This window comes from Thermobia domestica, chromosome 1, assembly GCF_964235325.1.
Source record: "Thermobia domestica chromosome 1, izTheDome1.hap1.1, whole genome shotgun sequence".
Lineage (NCBI taxonomy): Eukaryota > Metazoa > Arthropoda > Insecta > Zygentoma > Lepismatidae > Thermobia > Thermobia domestica.
This window is the reverse complement of record NC_137454.1, coordinates 172,239,125-172,260,328: the sequence shown is the minus strand read 5'-3', so window position 1 is coordinate 172,260,328 and position 21,204 is coordinate 172,239,125. Positions and strand designations below refer to the sequence as shown.

The following is a 21,204-nucleotide window of genomic DNA, read 5'->3' as shown; positions in this document are numbered from 1 at the left end:
CCTGGGTCACCTGGTTTCACCCAGGCCTTTTTTCGTTTAGGGTTCTCGTAATAGATCCACTTCTCATTACCCGTAATAATTCGATGCAGAAACCCCTTTCTGCTCTGTCGTTGAAGCAGCAATTCGCAAATGGTTTTTCGTCTTTCAACGTCTCTGTCTTTCAATTCATGTGGAACCCAATGTGACATCTTTTGAATCATTCCCATGGCTTTCAAGCGTTTGGAGACTGTTGTTTGATCAACGCCTAATGCTGCTGCAAGTTGTTCCTGCGTTTGACACGAATCCTGCTCGAGCAATGCTGTCAATTCTTCGTCTTGAATTTTTTTTGGCTGTCCAGCTCGCTCTTGGTCTGCCAAGCCGAAATCACCACTTCTAAACCGTGCAAACCACTTCTGACACGTTCGCTCAGCTAGAGCATGGTCACCATACACTTCCACCAAAATACTATGACTTTCAGTCGCACTTTTCTGCATGTTAAAGTAATGCAGCAGGACACCCCGCAAAAACACTTTATCAGGCACAAATTGCGCCATGTTCACTTAACTACAAACTGGTGTTGTTGACGCTTTAATCCACTGCCCTATACTACGAACGATACGCGATGACAGGGGTTTGCAACACATGTGTGGATACACGGAACTGTGGGACGTTCCGTTCGTTGCGCCATCTCTTGTCCACCCGCAGGAATTAATTCCTAGACCAAATACTTAGCCTTAGTAAAGTAAAATAACCAGATCCAGGAGTTTTTTTTTTTTTTTTTTTGTGGTAGGATAGAAACGAAGCAAAACCTCATTTATTCATTGTAAATTCTATCCATATGAAGAAAGAATGAGACAGAGAGGGAGAGAGAGAGAGAGGCAAGAAAAAGACAAAAAATTATAAATGTTTAAAGATTTGAATTTCAACTTACAGACGTAGACAAATCTTCCAGGCGCTCCTTTGCAGAACTGCTTCGATTTGTACGAAAGCGTAACTTCTACTACTCCAGGAATATGCCTTGGTGGTGTCTGGACCCTGATTGCGTGCGACGTAATCAGCTAAAGATTTTCAAGATAATACAAGAAAATATTAATTATAAACATTAAATATGTAAAAATTGTTAAGTATAGATTTGTTATGGTGGCCAAAAGTATCAGTAACCTATGTGTTGATCACCCTTTTTAAATAAGAAACGCGAAATTCATATGACTAAGATATGGTATATTGACATGCGTCGTATGAAGCAATCTTATATGTAGAATGGTAATTTTAACCAATCACAACGTTGGTCTGTATAAAAACAGAAAAAGGTTCTGAAAATGTGTTTGATTGAAGTACATAGACTTAGTCAATCAAATTATAGAATTTTCACCACTAAGAAAAACTCTGAGAAGATTATTTTTGACATATTTTGATTTGTAACCTGTCTTTTCGTATGTTTTAAGAAATGTTTTAAGTATATAATTTCTTGATTATATGCTGTTACTTGACATACCAAAAATATATATATATATGTACATTCTATACGTGTGTCAGGTTAACAACAAAGGTAATCTATTTTCCCATTATAATTAATATTCAACAATTTTAGCCCATAATAATTGGATGAGACATCAAACATTGCTAGAACATTTCATATTTCATTACATTTCATCCTCAAATTAAATTAGCAATGCTTCTGTATCTCTTGTTCGTTCCACTATGAGCTTCTACGATACGGTATATCTACTCACTAATGCTATATCTACGTATTAATGCTTCTACTATACGGTATATCTACTCACAAACACAATTGTATTTCACTAACTTATTAGGGTATGGGTAAATATTAAAAGATAGCCAATGAAATGTGATTGAACATGTAAATACATTCTCATTGTATTTAGATGTTAAATGATTCACTTAATGTGTACGTATAAGTATGTTATTTCTTTTCATTTTAATTAATTAAATAATACATTACGAAATAAATTAAAATTTATCGTAATGCAAATTTGTGATTTCTCTTTGGTGCTTTTCTATACATGTATCTCAGAGGTAAACTTAGTCTTTTGTGTGTGTGTGAACTGACTTAGTATGATTTCCAAGGTTATATGAGTATGATATTCGTGATGGCAGGAAACATAGTTCAAATTATGCTTGTTTTGAATTTAATCAAGTTTTCAATAGATCAAAGTCTGTATTTGAGTAAGAGGAGTGCTGATATAGTGAGGAAAGTACGTTAACTAAAGAGTAACTTGTCATAGTTTACATCTGAAGTCAGGCTATAAGCAAAAAAGAATATCACTTGTCAATGAATGATAAATGAAATACTCGTTAAAGTTGGAACAGTCTTAGAAAGTTAAACGAAATAATTGGCAAGCTTTTCAAAATTGTGATTAAGGTATAACTAAACCATAGACGAGTGCACACCTAGAACTGTGTTTCTAAAATTATTTCTGCCTATAATTACAAAAAAAGAGCATGTTTAAGCCTACTATTTAATGTATCAAGTGAGAAATAGCACACTTTTGTTCTCATTTAGTTTTTAAAGAAAAAAAAAAGAACACAATTTTTCACACAGTTCACTTACCTTATTTCAGTGGTTCTCAACTCTTTGGAACCTAGCGTCTGATTGGATGAATGTGATTGTCCTAAGCTCCCTTCCCCGTTTCTATCAGATTAACCCAATCAACCCATGCACAAGGCTGAAGATAAGACATGAACGAAGCATTCTAAGAACCAGAAAAGGTCTTGCATTCTTACAATCATCCTTGAAGAAGAGGGAAATTTGCTTTCTATGATTTGTCTTATATTTGCCATTTTCCCCTCTCACTTTTTTGCATTTATTTTTTAAATATACGCTTGCCCCTCCTCACTTGTTAGAGGAAAGTGACTTACGAGCCTTTCTTTGGCTGATTTTTGTAAAAGATATCTAAATGTGTATTATAACCTATTATTATTATTATTTATAAAAAAAAGGGGGGGGCATCAACTTTTGATAATTTGTAAAATGTGTAATGGCTTTCGCCCAATAACAAGAAGATAGAAGGTAAACATGTCATGAAGTCTCAAACGTCCCCTAAATAGTCTATCACCTTCCCCATCCTCCCCAATCGCCCCTTTTTGTTCTAGTATCTTCTTTGGAAACGAAAATGTCCAAGTTGAGAACCACTGCTTTAATCTACGAAATATATTACACTGAGAATAAATGCACTCACTCCTAAGAAAATGTACTCATATCTCATTCATAAATAATTTTTCCATATTGTTTAAGTCTCCGCTCTTATTGCAGTGACTGAACAGTATGCAACCTGCAATGTAGTAGAGTTGTTTGGGTTGCATAACTTGAAGGTCTTCTGAAACACTATACTTCTTGAACTTCCAGAAAGTGTGATTCTCCTCAATCCTCCCTTGAGTCGAAAATCGGACAGATAAGTTCATAGCTGACTATATCTTGCGAAGATCTAACTGTGTATAAATGTTTGTGGCTCTATATGCAAGTCTGGTTACTGATACACACGAACGTTGATAATAGTACTAGTACAGATACTATAGTACCGGACTAGTCAACAATTCAATGTTATGTCAAATACACATTCTTTTCAATAGATTATATAACTAATGCATTTATGCACTATTTCATAAAAAAATGTAAGTTAGTACAAAGGAACCGGTTATTTTTTTTTGGGGGGGGGGGAGACGGGTGTATCTCTGATAATCGATACGTAGTAAACGTAAGAGAAAATTACTCTTTTAGATTCGAGTACTGTATATCTAAGTATTTTTTAATATCTAATGTTTTCCTTTCATATTTCTACTCTGTGTAATATGAGCTTTTATGTAAAACTGAAGGAATCTTTCTAAACGTGGTATGTCTGTAGAGACTTCCTAATCTCTCCTGTAAATTTCTACGAACAACCTCGACTTTTCCAGCAATTAAATATCATAAATTCGGATTAAAGAACACCAAAATTTTATTATAGAATTTGATTCATCAGTGGTGTTTTTAGAGAAACATAGAAGCAATATTCAGTTTTGGAGCAATTTAGCAAAGATGGAATAACATGGAGCAACAATTATCAGGATCGACGTAGCTTATTCATTGAAACATTCTACACGGAAAAGATTCTAAGTTAATAGAGAGTATAGGGAAAACTCTTGCTTATATCGAAGAATGTCAGAACATAAGATAGACAAATAAAGTACAATGAAAGGACAAATGATGTATCTGGACATAATCGGAATGGTTTCCAGAGGGTGTATTTGTGGAAGGGATTAATTCTACTTGACCATTATTTATATATAAATGAGCTATAAAAAAAATGTTCCTTACCTCGCTCCACACCAGCATAGTTCCGAAGACCACTTGGAGGCCGTCGAAGAAGTTATCTCCTATGATGATGACAGTGGACCCTCCCGTCGTCCATCCTTCGCTCGGGCTGATTGCCTTAATGCACGGCGTGGCTACGGGAAGGGGAGGATACAAACCTATGATTAGAGACGCCAGTGAAAGGACGGTGCACAACTCAAGCTAACGAAGGAGCATGCATATCTTTCACATCTACTTTTTTTTTTCCTTTTATTTTGGGATGCTCTTTATTTCACTAAATGCAATACTCATACTCGGTTTAAATCAATGATTTCAGAGGTAAAGAGAAAAATCTACTTCACCATCAGTTTCTTATGCTTTCCCCAATAATAAAACCAAAGTATAAAATCAGGATTTGAGCTCTATAGTGACCTAGTACTTTAAAATTCTATGAACCAAATCATTTACACTTACAAATGAAGAAAAGTTGTCTAAATACAATGACTGTCATTGGCCAAGGAATAAACAATGGGCTTGGTACTCTATTTTATGTCATTTTGTCAGTACCATGAAACGTTCATTTTATTATTATTCATTATTATTATTATTTTCATTTTTTATTATTAAAAAAATGTTTGATGTAGATTGTGAGTGATTCAAATGAAACATCCACAATCGTCCAGCTGAAGCACAATAATCCAAGTGTGACTTCTTTAATGCTGATGCTTAGATACGTCTTAGCTTAATACTTGTCGTAACGTACAATTATGTAATTTCGTTTCGAAGAAAGTGTTTGTCCTTCAGAACACATTCGTTGTCGCATGGATAAGCGTGTCTGACATGCGGTATGGCTTCCAGAATTGTAGAGTTCAAAAAGAGAAGACACTTGGCAGATCTTTCCCATGCACAGTATGTCAGTACCAGGAAATTGTCAGCTACTATACAAAGCTTCATCATACACATTCCATCCACACACACACACACACACACACACACACACACACACACACACACACACACACACACACACACACACACACACACACACACACACACACACACAAAAAGACGAACGTATTGCTTGGAAAGAACCTGTCCAACTGCAAGTTGAGCAAATTTGGACGAAAACATTTTGTAGACTGCAATACGATATACTACCGGATTAACGTAATCTCATTTTGCGAATGTTAACCGACAATTATGGCAGATAGATAAACGGTAAAATCTAAAAGTTACACCTGTATTACAGAGTAACCTGGATGATTGTGTATATTTCATCTAAACAAATTAAGTGTACTTTTTCTTGCAGCAGACACTACGGAGAATTTTACGTTCCCTGTATCGAATAATGTTGCTTCAAAAATATCGTTGTTATAATAAGGTAAGAACGAAGGAGACAGACATCTTAAATCACGTATGAATGAAGACACTGTAACAGAGCTACATTTGTATAACATATGCTAACAAATATTACGGTTAACGTTTCAATAGTGGTAAAATTTCTTACCTGAAATAGAGATACGTTTTTGGCATGTTCTGAGATTACCGGTACCATGTGGAAAGAACTAATGATAAAAGCAATATTTTCTTAGCTTAGTTACTATGTTGGAAGAAACGCTCAGGATACTGAATTCAGAATCTTTTTCTTGATAATTTAATAAATTTGGATGGCAAATTGTGGATTTGCAATGTTAATGAGGAAATTTCTAGTTGGAATTTTTAATAAAATCCCCAGGAATCATAAATATCTTCACATATCTTAGATGGAATCTTTATGTTAGCACCATGTTACCATTTTTAGTTGCAAGTAACAGATACAACATACTGATCAATACGCCGATGAAGTTTATGAAGCTGTTTTAAGTGTTGTCACACTTTATTTCCGCTTTTCAAACAGATTCTCGAGACTGCAGGCTTAAATCTGTCTTTTCTTTAATTACAAGATATCCAAACAGGAATCGCAATACTTATCTTTTCCACATTCTCTACACTAGGTTGACTTTCGGTCTCGCTCAAAATATCGAATATTCACTTTTGCTGCCAAATTTTCCACTCATTTTCAAAAGATTATACTTGAAACATACCACTTAATTGAGATATGTCTGCAGAATACTCTCTCTCATATTATATATATATACCTCAGGATTGTTAATTTCAATTTTTGCTTGTATGGGTAGAAATTAATTCGTACTGGCAAAAATGTTTTGCACTTATATTTAAGCGAATTTCTAGATGAAGCAAAAGAGAGAGAGAATAGAGTGGTTTCAGAAATTCGCGTTACTGATGACTGTTGTTGACATGTGGATGGACATTTGAAACAAGGATGAAGCAGATATATTGAAACGTAAAATTGATAGAGTATACAGCTCAAAACATAAACTTACAGACAGGTACTTTCCTGTCTACATGTCATCCATAGGCAGAAACACACACACATGCTACGCATATGCGGATTGAAATACCGATAAGAAGAAGCAGGATGTAAGAAAAATAACTTTTTTTTCTTCTAGTAACCAAAACATCTTTCAAACAGCCAGTGGCCATCTTCCGTCTTTTCTTGTTCAGCACCACTGATCCCTTTCGATGTATGTTTCCAAGGCAACGGAGGAGAGGAGTAAGAAGAGGGAAAATGCACATCGTAGGAAAAAAAGGGGGAGGGAAAGACGAAGGAAAGACAGAAGAAAAAGAAGGATGAACAAATCAGGATCATGGAGATTGGAAAAAGCGAAGACTTTGGAAGAGATAGGAAAAGTACAACGAATGGGATGGAATCCAATGGAACTATCTGTAGAAACAAGTTATAAACATAGTCTTCCCTTTATCCCGTTATATTTCTTATGTATTTTCTTTGTTTATATATATAACAATACAATGGAGATAATGTTTAAAGCATGTTTGTATAACGTAATATTATGCAGTGGAAAAGCTGAGTTCTTAATATTCTTGACGCTTACTAATCATCTGTGTAAGACTTTGAATACTTATATAGCTTTCACACAAGAACATTCAATATTATCCAAATAAGAAGTCAAGTAGCCAGCAATGCGTAGTTCAACAAATATTACAATTGATTGATCTTGGTGTAAAGAATGAAAAAATAGATAGGAAGGAATGAAAAATCAATGAGGAAGTGTTAGAATTTGTAGGTAAGAAAATAACAAGATTGGGGGAAAATTATAAAAGGAAAAAGAAACTGTTTACAACATTGTTTGAGAAGAAATTGTATTTTAGAAAACGTGATACAAGATACAGTGAAAAGAAAAGAGGACGGAGGAAAAGACTACGATTGATAGATGGTATTAAAATGGATAACTCTTACGTAGATAAAAATGTTAAGCGAAGATCGTTGTGCATGCAAGCTCCAAAATTTTCATTAAGTAATCTTCTAGAAAATGCAGAATTCATACAGAATAAAGCACATAAACGCATATAAGCTTTTCGGTTTGAATAGAGGATTAACGGAGGAGATAACACATTCTTGAGAGACTAAATCGATTGGAAAAAAACACATCCGATATCTCTTACTGTTTTTACTCTGTGCAAAATAATGTTGAAACGGGAAGAAATAGTAAATTTGAACAACTCTCGGTTTTGGTAGAGTGTTGTGTATTTTGTCTCGTGACGAGAAGAAATCGCTTCTCGCTATCTGTTGCCATTTTCCTTATATGGCAACACATTTTGAAACCGGAACTGGTTCATTTAAACTACTTCCGGTTTGAATACAGGTTTAACGGACTAGATAGTATGTATTCTTGGGATGCTAATCGATTCCAAGAAACCGTTTCTAGCTATCTCTTACTATTTTATGCTCTGATACCTGTCGACGGACGGACGGACAAAGTCGTTTCCAACACTTACGCATAGCAGTCTAGAAGTCGTCTAAAAAGAAGTTAAGGTAGCCGGACATGGATTCTCCAGGTTACGAGGCAAGAAAGTTAATCCTTCAATTCATCTACTATATGAATGGTAAAATGTATAGTCTTCATGCATGAGGTCTCTTAAATTAGAGATTTTCGCTGCTTGTAGAGTACAAGATGAACCATTTTCGGTTACCTATAGTTTTAGATATTTACCACTATCCAACAATCAGTAGGAGTGACACAGTAACGCATGTTTATAACTTTGGACCTCAGTAGCTAAGGAGCTCTTGCCAATGCACGCTTTTATGGAAAAATATCGTTAGTGGCGCGCGAAAAGAAAAAGTTGAATACTCCTGGATTAAAAAATCACATACTACACTAGTCATAATCAAACATACTCACAGAAAACAAAAGTACCAACTCCATAAAACAATCAGTAGTGATTCGCAGTTCTAACCACTCGACACGGTATCGTGTTCAAATATTGACTAACAGACAGAACACGATGGTTCAGTAACAAAGCGTTCACCTCTATTTGTGAGAAATTACTGGTTTGAACCCATGCCATGTAAGTTTGATTGTAGTGGACAACATCGTGTCTGCGGGGTGTCTCGGGATCCTTCCGTTTTCTACCACATTATCATTCGAGCAACTCGTTTTAACCTTCCAACTCTTTTAGTCTAAAGGTTATGATTATAAGAAGCAGAAATTTCATTTAACAAAGAATTTTAAGTACAAAGTTCATTTAAGCCTACAACAGGACGCCCATAACACATATTCACAAACTTGAGTGAGTGTACTGGTTCCTCTCTAAATTCCACTTTGACACACGTTACACTGATATAATAGATTTCGCTTCAAATAAAGTTCCTAATGCAGAATACAGGATTTTAAACGAACAAACTCCATAGCTACTAAAGACCAAGGCTAGAAAGATGTCAGCACAAAGTTGATTTGATCCATCATTTTTATTGTTGCACAGTGGTGTCAACCTGAAACTTGGTAGCAATTGCTTCTTTTCTTTTTTTCAGAATTCACTTACCAGGAACATAATTCCGTATCAGCCCTTGCAAAACTTGCGAAACGCTACGCAACGAAAACCATGCAGAAAAAACTACTATGCCGATTATCAGAAACTAAAATGCAAGTTTGCGTTGAGTTGACGTGAACTGTTACGGAATGGAGCCCCGAGTGCATTATATTTCAGTTACGCTGATGCTTAGAAGTCAGAAGACTTAGAGGGTCATTCCACAATAATCTTTACTAAATTCTGCGTACAGCAACGCAACGCAACGCAATGCAAAGAAGCAAGAAGTTACTATAACTGCTATGACGATTATGGAGAGCGTTTTTTTAAATCTATCCTTTGCTTCCGTCAGCAAGGGCGCCGATTTCTCTGTAAATTTGGGGGGGGGGCTCATTCAGTTGCAGAAGGTATATATATGAGGATTGTAAGACAAATTGTATTCAAATTATGCCAAATATTGTATATTCATAAATATAATAGGGGGCCAACATGAGCTTTGGGGGCCCGGACCCCTCCGGCCCCCTCAGGATCGGCATCCTTGTCCGTCAGGTGCAAACGATTTTACTAATTAACGATGAACTTGCGCATCGTACATAGCGTGCCACAACAAAGTAGAAAAATGTTCAATTCAGACGCATCTAGCGCTTCTTTCTTCTTGTTTTGATGCTCCACGAAGTAATCTGTTTAGCAGTACCAGCAGCTAAATACTATTAAAGAGGAAAATATGTAGAAACGGATACACGCAGCCCCTATGAAAACAAAAACAAAGAACATTTAACACGCTAAGTGTGCTGCTTGCGTTCTAACGCGTTAATGAAAACAAGCCCTTATTGCGAATTTTACGTTGAGTTGACGCAACCCGTTATAGAATCTGTCCGTTTAAATAGATATGAAACCGAGCAAATAAAAATATTTTAAAAATACAATTTTTTGTTTTTCTTTTAAGAAAAATACAAACTCAACTAAATAAGTAAGTAGTTATTGCAAAGTTTTGTTTCTAACATTTTTTGAAAAGAGAATAAGCACAGCGCTTGTAGCTGCAGGTTGAGAAAAGGATTGAAAACGAGATCTTGGTGACCAGTTTGGCGACGTCTCATGGAATAAGAGAGACAAGAAATAAAGGAAAGAAATAAGAAAGCAAAGGGAAAAGAAGAGAATAAATGAAAAAAAGGAGGAACAAGATAGATCAATAGACTGTCGGTAGAAAAGCCATTTCCAGTCGACGGGTCATATCCAGAGGGCGAAAGAAGAGATTTCTTTTTCCTTCCAAAGAAAAGGACGTTCCTTCATTTCTTTTGCTTTCTTCTAAAGGGTGGGTTTGTCCATTTTGACTGCTTCTCTATCTTCTTTTTTCCTTCTTCGTATCAGTTTCTTTCTCTCTTTTTTTTTTTTCGTCAAAGACAGAAAAATATCTCTCTTAAACCAATCAGCCGATAGACCTATCTTATCTGTAGAGACTCTTTAAAAAAAAAAAAAAAAAAAATTGACTACTCGTACAGGATAAAATAAGTAGTACATATAGACTGAAAAGCAAGAATACAGAGGAACTTTGGTGTGTATTGTAATTGTATCATTTTTTAAAAATTATTATTAAAGTAGGTGGCCGAATAATTTTATACCCATTCAGACATTATAGAAGCGAACGGAAGGTATTAGTTTTACCAAACTCAAATAACTTCTCTAATTTTTGTATTGTTCAACATTCGTCTTTTAAGCTTCATCATCTTGATCATATCGTCGTTAAGTTCCTTCAAAGCTGATATATAGTAAACAGGTTAATATGTGAATGGCAACCAGAGACGGATCCAGAAGGTAACAGCTGGGGGAGAGGGGGACAGTCAGAACCCAGACTATGATATTTATGAGTTTACTTGAACTTTTAAAAATATATAAATAATAGCTTAAATTATTTTTGTCACTCAAAAAACTGAGAAGTAGGCCCGCTGACCCCGGGTTAGATCCTGCCACTAGTGACAACTATACTGAATGAATATAGTTGTTTGGTTACAGTTTTTACCGTCCGTTTTAAACGTCGAGGCTACACGAGATGTGGAGCTACAGCTTAAAATGGAATCCGATCCATGTGCGCGTAAGCCAGGAATTGAAATCGGTTACATCTCGTCTCACTTTTCGAGCGTCTCCATTAAGATGATATCAAAAGATCTTCACTACACTACCAACCATTTCTTTCTTTCTTTTTTCTTTTTTGGTAAAATACTCAATAAACAGATAGACAATTTGGGAAAGTGGACTAATACTTTCAAAATACTATTAAATGAACAAACAGTTGTTTTCTAGACTGTCATATAGTGCAGAAATTTGAGTATGCGGCGATTATGACATCATAAACTGTGCCCGCATATTTCAGGCGTATAAGATAAAAGCTTGAAGCACCTATAGTTGTAGGCGTTTACCTACGAATTAACTAGGATATGTATGTTAATTTTTGTATAGAAAAACTATATATATATATATATATATATATATATATATATATATATATACAATATTTTACCTCCTGAATTATTTTCTTTCACAAAATTTTGCAAACATATGTTAACTTTTATTTGTAATGTACTGAAGTGGTTCCCAACTAGTTCGTCACGAGCTTTTAAAATTTAATGACCCAATGAATTAGAAACAATTTCAAGACAGAGCGTACCAGTTAACACTTCCAACGTCAGCGACAATGTCCAGCACTATATAGAGCCACTACTAGATACAAACGTATAGTCTTTCGCTATTATCAGTGGCGTATGCATGGGTGATTTCGGTATTTTAACCCCCTTGAACAAGATATTATGAAAAAATAATAGCATGACACACTACGTATGCTACTGACTATTATAAATTATATCACTTTAATTAAGAAAACAAAAAATAAATAGGCTGTGTCGCGTTGTCGTAGGCATACAGTAAAGTAGTGTGTCGTCTGTGAAAAACGGTCCAGGACTGTTGATTATATATATATATATATATATATATATATATATTGGGAGAGAGAGAGAGAGAAAACATACATCAGGAGGAAAAGGTGTATGGGAGTTGAGCTTAGTTACTTTCTGAGCATGAATTGAACTTATCTTATTTTGAAATTATGAATTTGAGAATAAACTCAGTTCGTTTTTTACTAGAGCGTGAGTTAAACTTATATCCTTTTTAAATTATGAGTTTGTACAAAAACTGAACTTCTTTTGACTTGGGCATGTATTAATTTAGGTCTTCTTAGTCATGAACTTGACCTTGAACTGAGATCGATTGTTTGAGCATAAACTAACCTCAAAATTTCACTGAGTTTACCCAATCCTGGAACTCGCAAATGCTCGTTTTGACAGTGAGCACAGTACGTAAACCTATCATTTAAAATTGCAATTGAAAGTCACTTTTTTAATGTTTTATTATACTAATATGTTGTTGCGGAAAAATTTACTATGATTTGGCTCCCTTGGCGGCGAGCTGATGTGGTGGGAAATGGCCTATATTCTCATGGCTGTCTTGCATGACTGTTTATGCCCGGATACCAACTCCGGTCGTGGTTCGTACAAGTAGTACACGCTAATAGTAGGTCATATGTCTTTTATAACCTCGTTGTTGTATAAGAAAGTGAAACACATAAACTCCAACCCAACTAATAGCGTTTATATATTAACACCATAAAAGCTTTTTGTTGAAAATCAGTGGCAGGTTTATCGGGTAGGCCGGGTAGGCACGGTCCTACCCAAAAATTTTGAAAAATATATACACGCTAAAAGATACAATAAAGAGTAAATATATTTTCCACCATTTATATTAATGGTAGATAATTAGTTAACAAATAGCATCAACCACTACTGTAAAGTAACTTCGTACTGTCATTAATGAATCAAATGTGTATATGTATCCATGAGAGAGGGAGCGGGTCTGCCCAAAATTAAAATCCTAAAGCCGCCCCTGTTGAAAATATGCGATAACATTTGTATTATCTAATTACGTAATTGTTTACGTTTTTGTTTCTGTTGTTATGGCATAACCATATCAAGGAATATTAAACGAAACGCCTCTAAAACTGTCTATATATACTGCCTTTGGTTGATGTCTAATGAACTAATTTTATTTTATTTTAGACAACTGAAACAAAATGGCATTACAAATTCCATTTACAGTAAGGAACCAAAAAGGGGAAGAAAAAACTCGAGTCTGGAGAGAGAAAGAGAGAGAGAGAGAGAAAAGCTAAACGCTTGTACACGCTTCGGAAACCTGCTTCGTTTTCTTCCTCAACCCTTTGTAATTGAGCGGGGAGACTCTTTAATAGTTTTACGTTAAAGATTTCGCAGGCATGACTTGAAAATATCATTAACTTTTGCAGCAGCAGCATCCTTCTTCAGTCTGCCGGTTGCTGCTAGCTAGCAAGGTTTTTTTTTTCTCGCTCTGCTGTTGTTAGATGAAAAGCAATGAGAAAAAAAAAATTGAGATGTGAAAGAACATTCGCTCCCTCCCCGCGTGTGGGGTTTTAGTTTGAGATACGGGGTGGGAAAAGCAAAATCTTTGAAATTAAGATGATGAAGGAGACGGTAGGTTGCCTTGCGTTGTCTTGCAGAAAATCATCTCGAGAAAACGTTACGCTTCGTTCTTGCTTCACCTCCTCCCCGCCGTGCTTTGACTTGTCCGCCCTCTACCGACGAACTCAAATACTTACCTTCCTGTCTCTCTTTTTTCTTTCCTCCCGGTGTCCGCTTAAGACACCCTTCCGTCTCTTTCCTTCCACACTTCTTAACTTTCTCAATTACTATTCTACCCTTCACGTCTGTCTTTTTACCCGTCTTTCTTTCTCTCTCTCTATCTTCTTTCGTCTTCGTGGTTCACTACCGCAGACTTTCTCTTCCTTTAATCCATTCTTTGTTTTGCAGAGTTGCCAGGCTCATAAACCAAACTACATGTGCATTCGTTATAGCGAAAAAAATGGTTATTTCATATACTTTTCTTTTTGTTGAAATAGTGGAGATAAACTGCTAGCATCAGGAGCAGTGCTATCATCAGAATTATTTTTTCTACTTTATCACACTGAGAACTACTCTGCAGACTTTTTCTGTCTTTCTGGGATTCAAAAAGTATAGGATCTAATGGTAAATAATAATAATAATAATAATAATAATAATAATAATAATAATAATAATAATAATAATAATAATAATAATAATAATAATAATAATAATAATAATAAATGGAATGATGTAGTAATTTACAGCACTGCACGTAATTAAGAATAAACAAATATCTGAGAAAACAATATGCATATTATATATTGTGTAAAGTTTCGGCATATTTGAGGGTTTTTTTTTTTCTTGATGTGTGTGTTTCATCCATGGTTTGTTACGTACATCAATCCCACTAACTGTTATCATCATCGAAGGTATTGCTTAAAAAAAAAAAAAAACTAAATTATTTGTAATAATGACTCCAGAAATTTCATAGGAAACAATTGTAGACTGAATACAAAATCCGTGCTAAGTGCCCAAATGAAAGTGTTGAGTAAAAAGCTCAGATTTTACTTCCAAACTGATGCACATAGGTCTACGTGCATTATTCTGGCGATTATATGAACTACTTTCATAGTGAATAGTATATAGCCTGATTTTGATTGAGTAGTGTTAGGCACGTAGCCCAAGCCCACATTTTTACATTAAACCGAATTTTTCTATTTTTGGCACCTAGCTTAGATTTCATTTTTAGTATACAATTAAACAATTGAAAATGAAATCTTTGAGTTTTACGTCCCACGGTTATGCCGGCTAGGCTAAAGGAGACGGTGATGATGAGAAACGAAAGAAATGGTGGAATGAAGAAAGTGGGAGGAAACGGGAGAACCCCAAGTGAACTTTATTAGACTTAACTGATAAGTAAAGGGTCCAAATGGATGAATCGGAAGTTGCGGGATGAGACATAGTACGCCTGATAGAGGATGTGAAACTATATGTATGTGCAAAATTATAGCGGCTGAGCGGCATAAGAAACGGAGGAGGGGGGGGGTCAAAGTTGGTGGGAAAAGGACTATACTGTGTTATAGAAATACACCAAATAAACTGTTGAATCGTAAAAATAGTGAAAGATAGACAATGCAAACGATGATTTTTAACATGTTGGCAAAAGAAGAATGCGCAGAGTAGATCACGAACCTCCACCGCCATCTTGAAGTTCGCCATTCGAATGTGTTTTCGTGATAAACCAAACTTTCAACATACGAGTATCAGTCTCCTACATTTTCGTAAATAATTATAAAGATGATCCTAAATCTTCCAAATAAGTACAGATAACGATCAATGAAGTTCATAATCGACTTTTTGAGAACATATATCTCAAAATTGATATACCACATGACTACTTGTCCATTTCAAAAAATATCATAGATTTCAAGATGGCGGTGGATGTTCGTGAATTACTCTGTCCATTTTTCTTTTGCCAATATGTGGAACTATCACCGTTTGCATTGTCTATCTTTCTTATTTTTACGTCTCAACAGTTTTGATGATATACCACCAACTTTGACCCCCCCCCTCCGTTTTTTATGGCACTCAGCCGCTATAATTTTGAACATACACAAATTTTCACATCTTCTATCAGGGGCACTATGTTTCATCCCGCAACTCGATTCATCCATTTGAACCCTTTACTTGTGAGTTTACAAGACAAGATACATTAGAACATAATATCAAACTTGAATTTCGATCTGGGAAATCGAAAAAGCCAAGGAAGCGTATAGAAGTAAGTGTGAAGAGTTAAGTTGATTTTGAGTTTAACGTCCCTTTCAGTAGCGAGGCAATATGAGACGGGACCTACTGATTAACATGAAATCCGAACCACATGAGCTCCCGCCGTGAATCGAAACCAGATTTGTGAATTAGAATGAGTAAGAAAATATTAACAAGTGTATCGAGAAGTTAAATCAATGGAAATATAACAAAAGAAGGGGACACGATATGATAGCAGAAGATAAGAATGAAAAGATGCTTGGTTAATATTGAAAGAAAAGTACTAGGGGACGAAAGGAATATGTTGAGGAATTTTACTATAGTAGGAACAGACTTGCATAGTTAGATATAGACAATGAAATACAAATATATAAAGGCTACAAAAGGATTATTATCTTGAGGGATCAATTTCGTAGGATATAGAGGAATGTAAACAATGGAGTTCGTTGATGATGTCGATCAATCCAGTTAATCCCAAGATATTGACAATCAAAAATCAGTTCCTTACGAATTCCTATGGGAGTAATTATGGGTATTATCTTAGCTTGATGGACTATCTGCAGTGCTGTTCAGACTAGCGGGTTAGTATATAGTTCAGGATGCAAAATACTCATCTACCAATGAAATACAATGCTAAATTGACATCGAAACATGAATGGAAAAGCAACTAGGGCAGATAATATGCCTATTGAATTAATATATAAGACTAAATTCACTGTCTCACTCAATGATTCTCGAAACTATTAGGCGTAGAGCCTTGAATTTTGTATAAATATTGACCTTGCTCCTGAGCGGTACATAGGATGGAATTTTGCGAAATGCGACCTCTAACGGGGAAAGACAGCTTTATTTTATTATTATTTTTTTTTTCAAGTTTTCCAGGTCTTCGAATTTTCTAATAATAATTTCAACGTACCCTAGGTTGCAAATAAGACGAGATTTTAATAAACGTGACCCCTAAAGGGAGTCTTCCAAGTTTTATTTTATTATTAGTATTATTTGTAATTATTAATTTGCAAGTTTTCAGATATTCGAAACTAGAACCCTGAAATTTTGTATAAATATTCTCCCATGTACCCTAGTCCGACAATATTGAAATTGTGTATAAATATTTTCCCATGTACCCTATTCCGACAATAAGAAGGAGTTTTAAAGGGAAAACAGGACTGACGTTTACTTAGCTTCAGCGATATCGAACTTGAATCAACAAGAACTATGAAACAAACAAATAAAACAAAAGAATTATATATTTCAAATAGGAGTATTTTCAATAAGCATTATTCTTCCCGTATGTAAAGCAGGCATTTTACTGGTCAAAAATGTGGGCGGAAGAATGAAAGAAAAAAACTGTACTATGTTACTTTGTATGTGCTTTAAGATAAATGAAACCACCAAGTGACTAGATGATTTCTTACAGAGTGCGATGATTCCATTGAAAGGAAAGACGAGTGTAAAATGGTGCAAAGGGTATAGAAAAATTAGTTTATTTAGGTAACATGACATGCAATAAGAATTAGTCTTCGACTTTAGAACAGGACACTATACAACAGAAGAAATAAGGAAAACCTATGACAAAGAGTTTGGGTTTAAAAGAGAAAAGGCAGAAGAAACGTCATTGGTTTATTCAGGGAAAGAACGGTATTGTAGGTAGTATTTAATGATTTAAAAATAGTAATATGACCAAACCAACTGAAATATATTGGTGGGAATATGAAAGAAGAATGTGTGGACTGAGAAGATCGACGATACATAAGGAATGTTTGGTTGAACTAAATAATGAGTTAGAACAAGGAGGAATGACAGAGGAAAACGTTATTGGAAGAGAAGTTCGACGGAAATGTTACGTTTCTCCAACGTTACTCAACATCCAAATAGAAAACTAGTTAAGAAAGTGTCTACCCAGGGAGAACAGAATTTCGGTTGGCGGTAAAATACGTAATTAAATGTAGTCACTTTGTATGTAGATGATATGGCTCTTACAGCAGAATCTGAACTGAAAATTAACAGAATGTTAGAAAATTTCGTGCGTAAAAATGTGAAGAATATGGGATGAGAACAAACGTTAAAACATCAAAAGAGAGATGATTGGAATGAAGGAAACTGCATCAAATATGATAGTTGGAGGGGAGGAAATACAATAGGTGACTAGTTTTTAAGGATTTTGATCCTACCAAAACACTCCTTTATATATTTATTCTGTTTGTCCGTGCATGCAGTAGACACAAAATCTCAACTACTCGATGGATCACCATCAATTTTGGCCAGGATGTACAGAGTCAGAAGTTAGGACTCAAGTTCGTTGAGGGAGGTGATCAACCCAGTTGATTCCAAGATACGGACAATAAAAAATCGGTACCCAATAAATCTCTATGAAAGTAATTGTGGATATCATCTTGACTTGATAGACTATCTGCAATGCTGTTGAGACCAACAGGTTAGTATAATGCTCAGGATGCAAAATACTCATTTGTCCATGAAATACAATGCTAAATTGAAACTAGAAATAAAATGCTATATATATAGACCTATTTAAACCTAGGCTTGGTAAAATTTTAATTTGATACAGAGTTTGGTCTGCTAAAATTCAAACAAAACTCCTTCATGACGCTGATACTTGTTAAATACCTAGGCAGCATAATCAGTGAAGACCTCAAATGTGAAGAGGGACCCGGGTTCGATTCCCGGCGGGAGCTCATGTAGTTCGGATTCCACGTTAATCAGTAGGTCCACGTCTCATATAGCCTCGCTGCTGAAAGGGACACTAAACTAAAATCAACTCAACTCAACTCAAATGTGAAGAGGAAATACTGTAGAAGCAAGGATAAAAGAGACAACAGGACCCTTTAGGAAGAAGAAAAATCTCATTTTGTTGATGATCATGAAATATAGAATTACGTTATAGGTGAATCAAATGTTTTGTATGAAATACTGTACTCTAAAATATACACATGGCGGAAAGAGAATGAGGAACCACTGGGACTGTTCGAAATGTCCGTATGGAGAAGAATGAGAGAAAATTAGTTGGGTGGAATGAAAACGAAATGAGGAAGTCTTTAGTAAATGTTGGAGAAAGATGAACAATGCGTACTTAAGAGAGTATTTCCAAGTTTCTGAACCGACACAGGAATATCACGCCACTGGTAATAAACCGTTCATGCCATATTGTGCTATGCAAAAGTGCCCACTTTGGACTAACCTCACTCAAACTCACCTTTACGACATCATTTCGACCTCACGCTCACAATATCATTTCGACATCATGCTCACTCGAACGTGCGCTCAATTCGTTTCGACATCACGCTCACTCGATCTCACGTTCACAACATATCTTCGACATCAAGTGAGCAACAACATTTCGTTATCACGCTATATCATGTCAACATCACACTCACTCGACCTCACGGTAAGGACATCCTTTCGATATCACGCTCACTCCACCTTGCACTCACAATATTTGGAACTCACATAGTGAGGTCGAGTGAGTGTGAGTTACAACCTCATGAGTTCGGGCACCTTTGGTGCTGTGTATGGAAGAAACAATGTATCAATTTCAATTGTCTAGCTGTGTCAGTATGTTTGGAAAATTAGTTGAATCAGTCACCGTGCTTTGAGCTCGCATACTGCATGACAATGCTCCAGCCAGCACAGCTGGTGTTACCAAAACTGCAGTGCTAAATCTGAGTTGTTTGGGCGGGTGCGGAATCTTCTCAAAGCCACAGTCTATCACCCTAACATGAACAGCTTATTACTTGTGGCACGATATTACAATGTCAGTCCGGAAACTTTTGGAAATACTCTCGTATATTACAGCTCTACTAAAATCAATGAAGGAAGATTTTTTCCGCAGTAAAAACTCTCGAAACTAGCTAGTTCTGTATAATTACCATATAGAGGTACACATATCTGCTCACCTGTGCTGTGGAAATGTGTTTTTCCTCTCTACCGTTTCATCAGTCTTTGGACCAAAGTTATGTAGTAACAACTTAATGTGACCCATCTGTTAGCGTCTATGAACGTGGTAGCAATTTATGAGTCAGTCAATCAAAGAGGTCTGTCACTTGGTTTTGTTTGTTACTTCAAGATTAGGATTAAGTATGGAAATAATGCTACATATTTGAGAAACGAAGATAGGTACTTGAAATATTCAATAGCAACTAAAATTATCAAAATTTTTGCAGTTTCAAGATGTATGATACCAGAAAAATTGGCAATTTTAGTATGTAATGCTTGTTCTTAAACAATCTTCAAGCCACTCTACTGTTATATTTCTTTCCCATTCTCTAATACCTCTACTGTTGAGCAGTGAAGACACTGACGTGATTTGGAGGAGGGCAGAGGACAGCTCCCGTAGCTAGAGATTGCCAGATGGGGCTCAACCTCCATGCGACCACCTTTAGACCCCCTGAAACTTTAAATTGAACTCGTGTCAGCCCCCTCAAAAAATGATCTCGGTCCCCTGCTAGGGATGCATACGAGACGAGAAGAGATAAAATTTTCCTGACAAAATTCGAGTCGAGACACAGCTCTTCCAATAGAGAAATATACATTTTTCGAGTCGAGACATCACTTTTGCAAAACATTTTCGAAACGAGACAGCCTCAAATTTTGTCTCGTGCGCATTCCTACCCTGCTTTAATTGTCTGCCTTTTATTATATATTCAATAGTAGCCCTATACTAATGGGTCCGCGGTGGCTCAGTGGCAGAGCGTTCACCTCTGGTACGTCGGATCTTGGGTTCGATCCCAACTCGTGCCAAGTGAGCTTTGTGGTGGACAAATACTGTGTACGTGCGTTTACTCGGGGTTCTCCCACTTTCTTCATTCCATCATTTCATTCATTTCTCATCATCACCGTCTTCTTTAGTCTAGCTGGCATAATCGTGGCACGTAAACCTTAAAGATTTCATTTCACTTTCAATAGTATGCTAATAAAAAAAATTGAGAATTGGTGCAGAAGCCCGCTCCCTTGTCTCGAAGCAAAATCTAAAACGACTTTGCTGAGTGGAAATTCTTATTGTATACATTTCTCCATAACATCTTTAAACTTATCTGTACTTCAAAGAAGAAGAGAACAATAACTCACGTCGTAAACTTTTTTTCCTTTTTAGTTCTGTCATTATGAGGAAAATCTCAGTATTATTATTATTTTTATTATTCTGATTGCTTTTGCCATAATAAACCTATAAAACTCCCATCTTATAAAAGGAATGTTTTAATTTGTGAAATAATTCCTGGATGTCTACAGCCTTTATTATGCCTTATAATAAGAGAGAAAGAGGTATATATATTTTTTTGAAGTTTAAGTAAATGGGGAAAGCATTAT

General features: G+C 35.7%; 1 protein-coding gene across 4 annotated transcripts in view; it reads right to left on the bottom strand.

Annotated features, from left to right (window-relative positions):
* Positions 1–21,204, bottom strand: part of kn (EBF transcription factor knot) — a 464,407-nt gene that overhangs the window by 62,137 nt on the left and 381,066 nt on the right. For 3 of the 4 annotated variants that reach the window (XM_081766742.1, XM_081766732.1, XM_081766758.1), the window contains exons 9-10: positions 4,295–4,449; positions 911–1,037 (exon numbers count right to left, since the gene is read on the bottom strand). In XM_081766742.1, coding sequence (XP_081622868.1) covers positions 911–1,037; positions 4,295–4,449 — 282 coding nt within the window. The remainder of the gene's footprint in view (positions 1–910; positions 1,038–4,294; positions 4,450–21,204) is intronic. The other variant, XM_081766749.1, reaches the window with a different exon arrangement.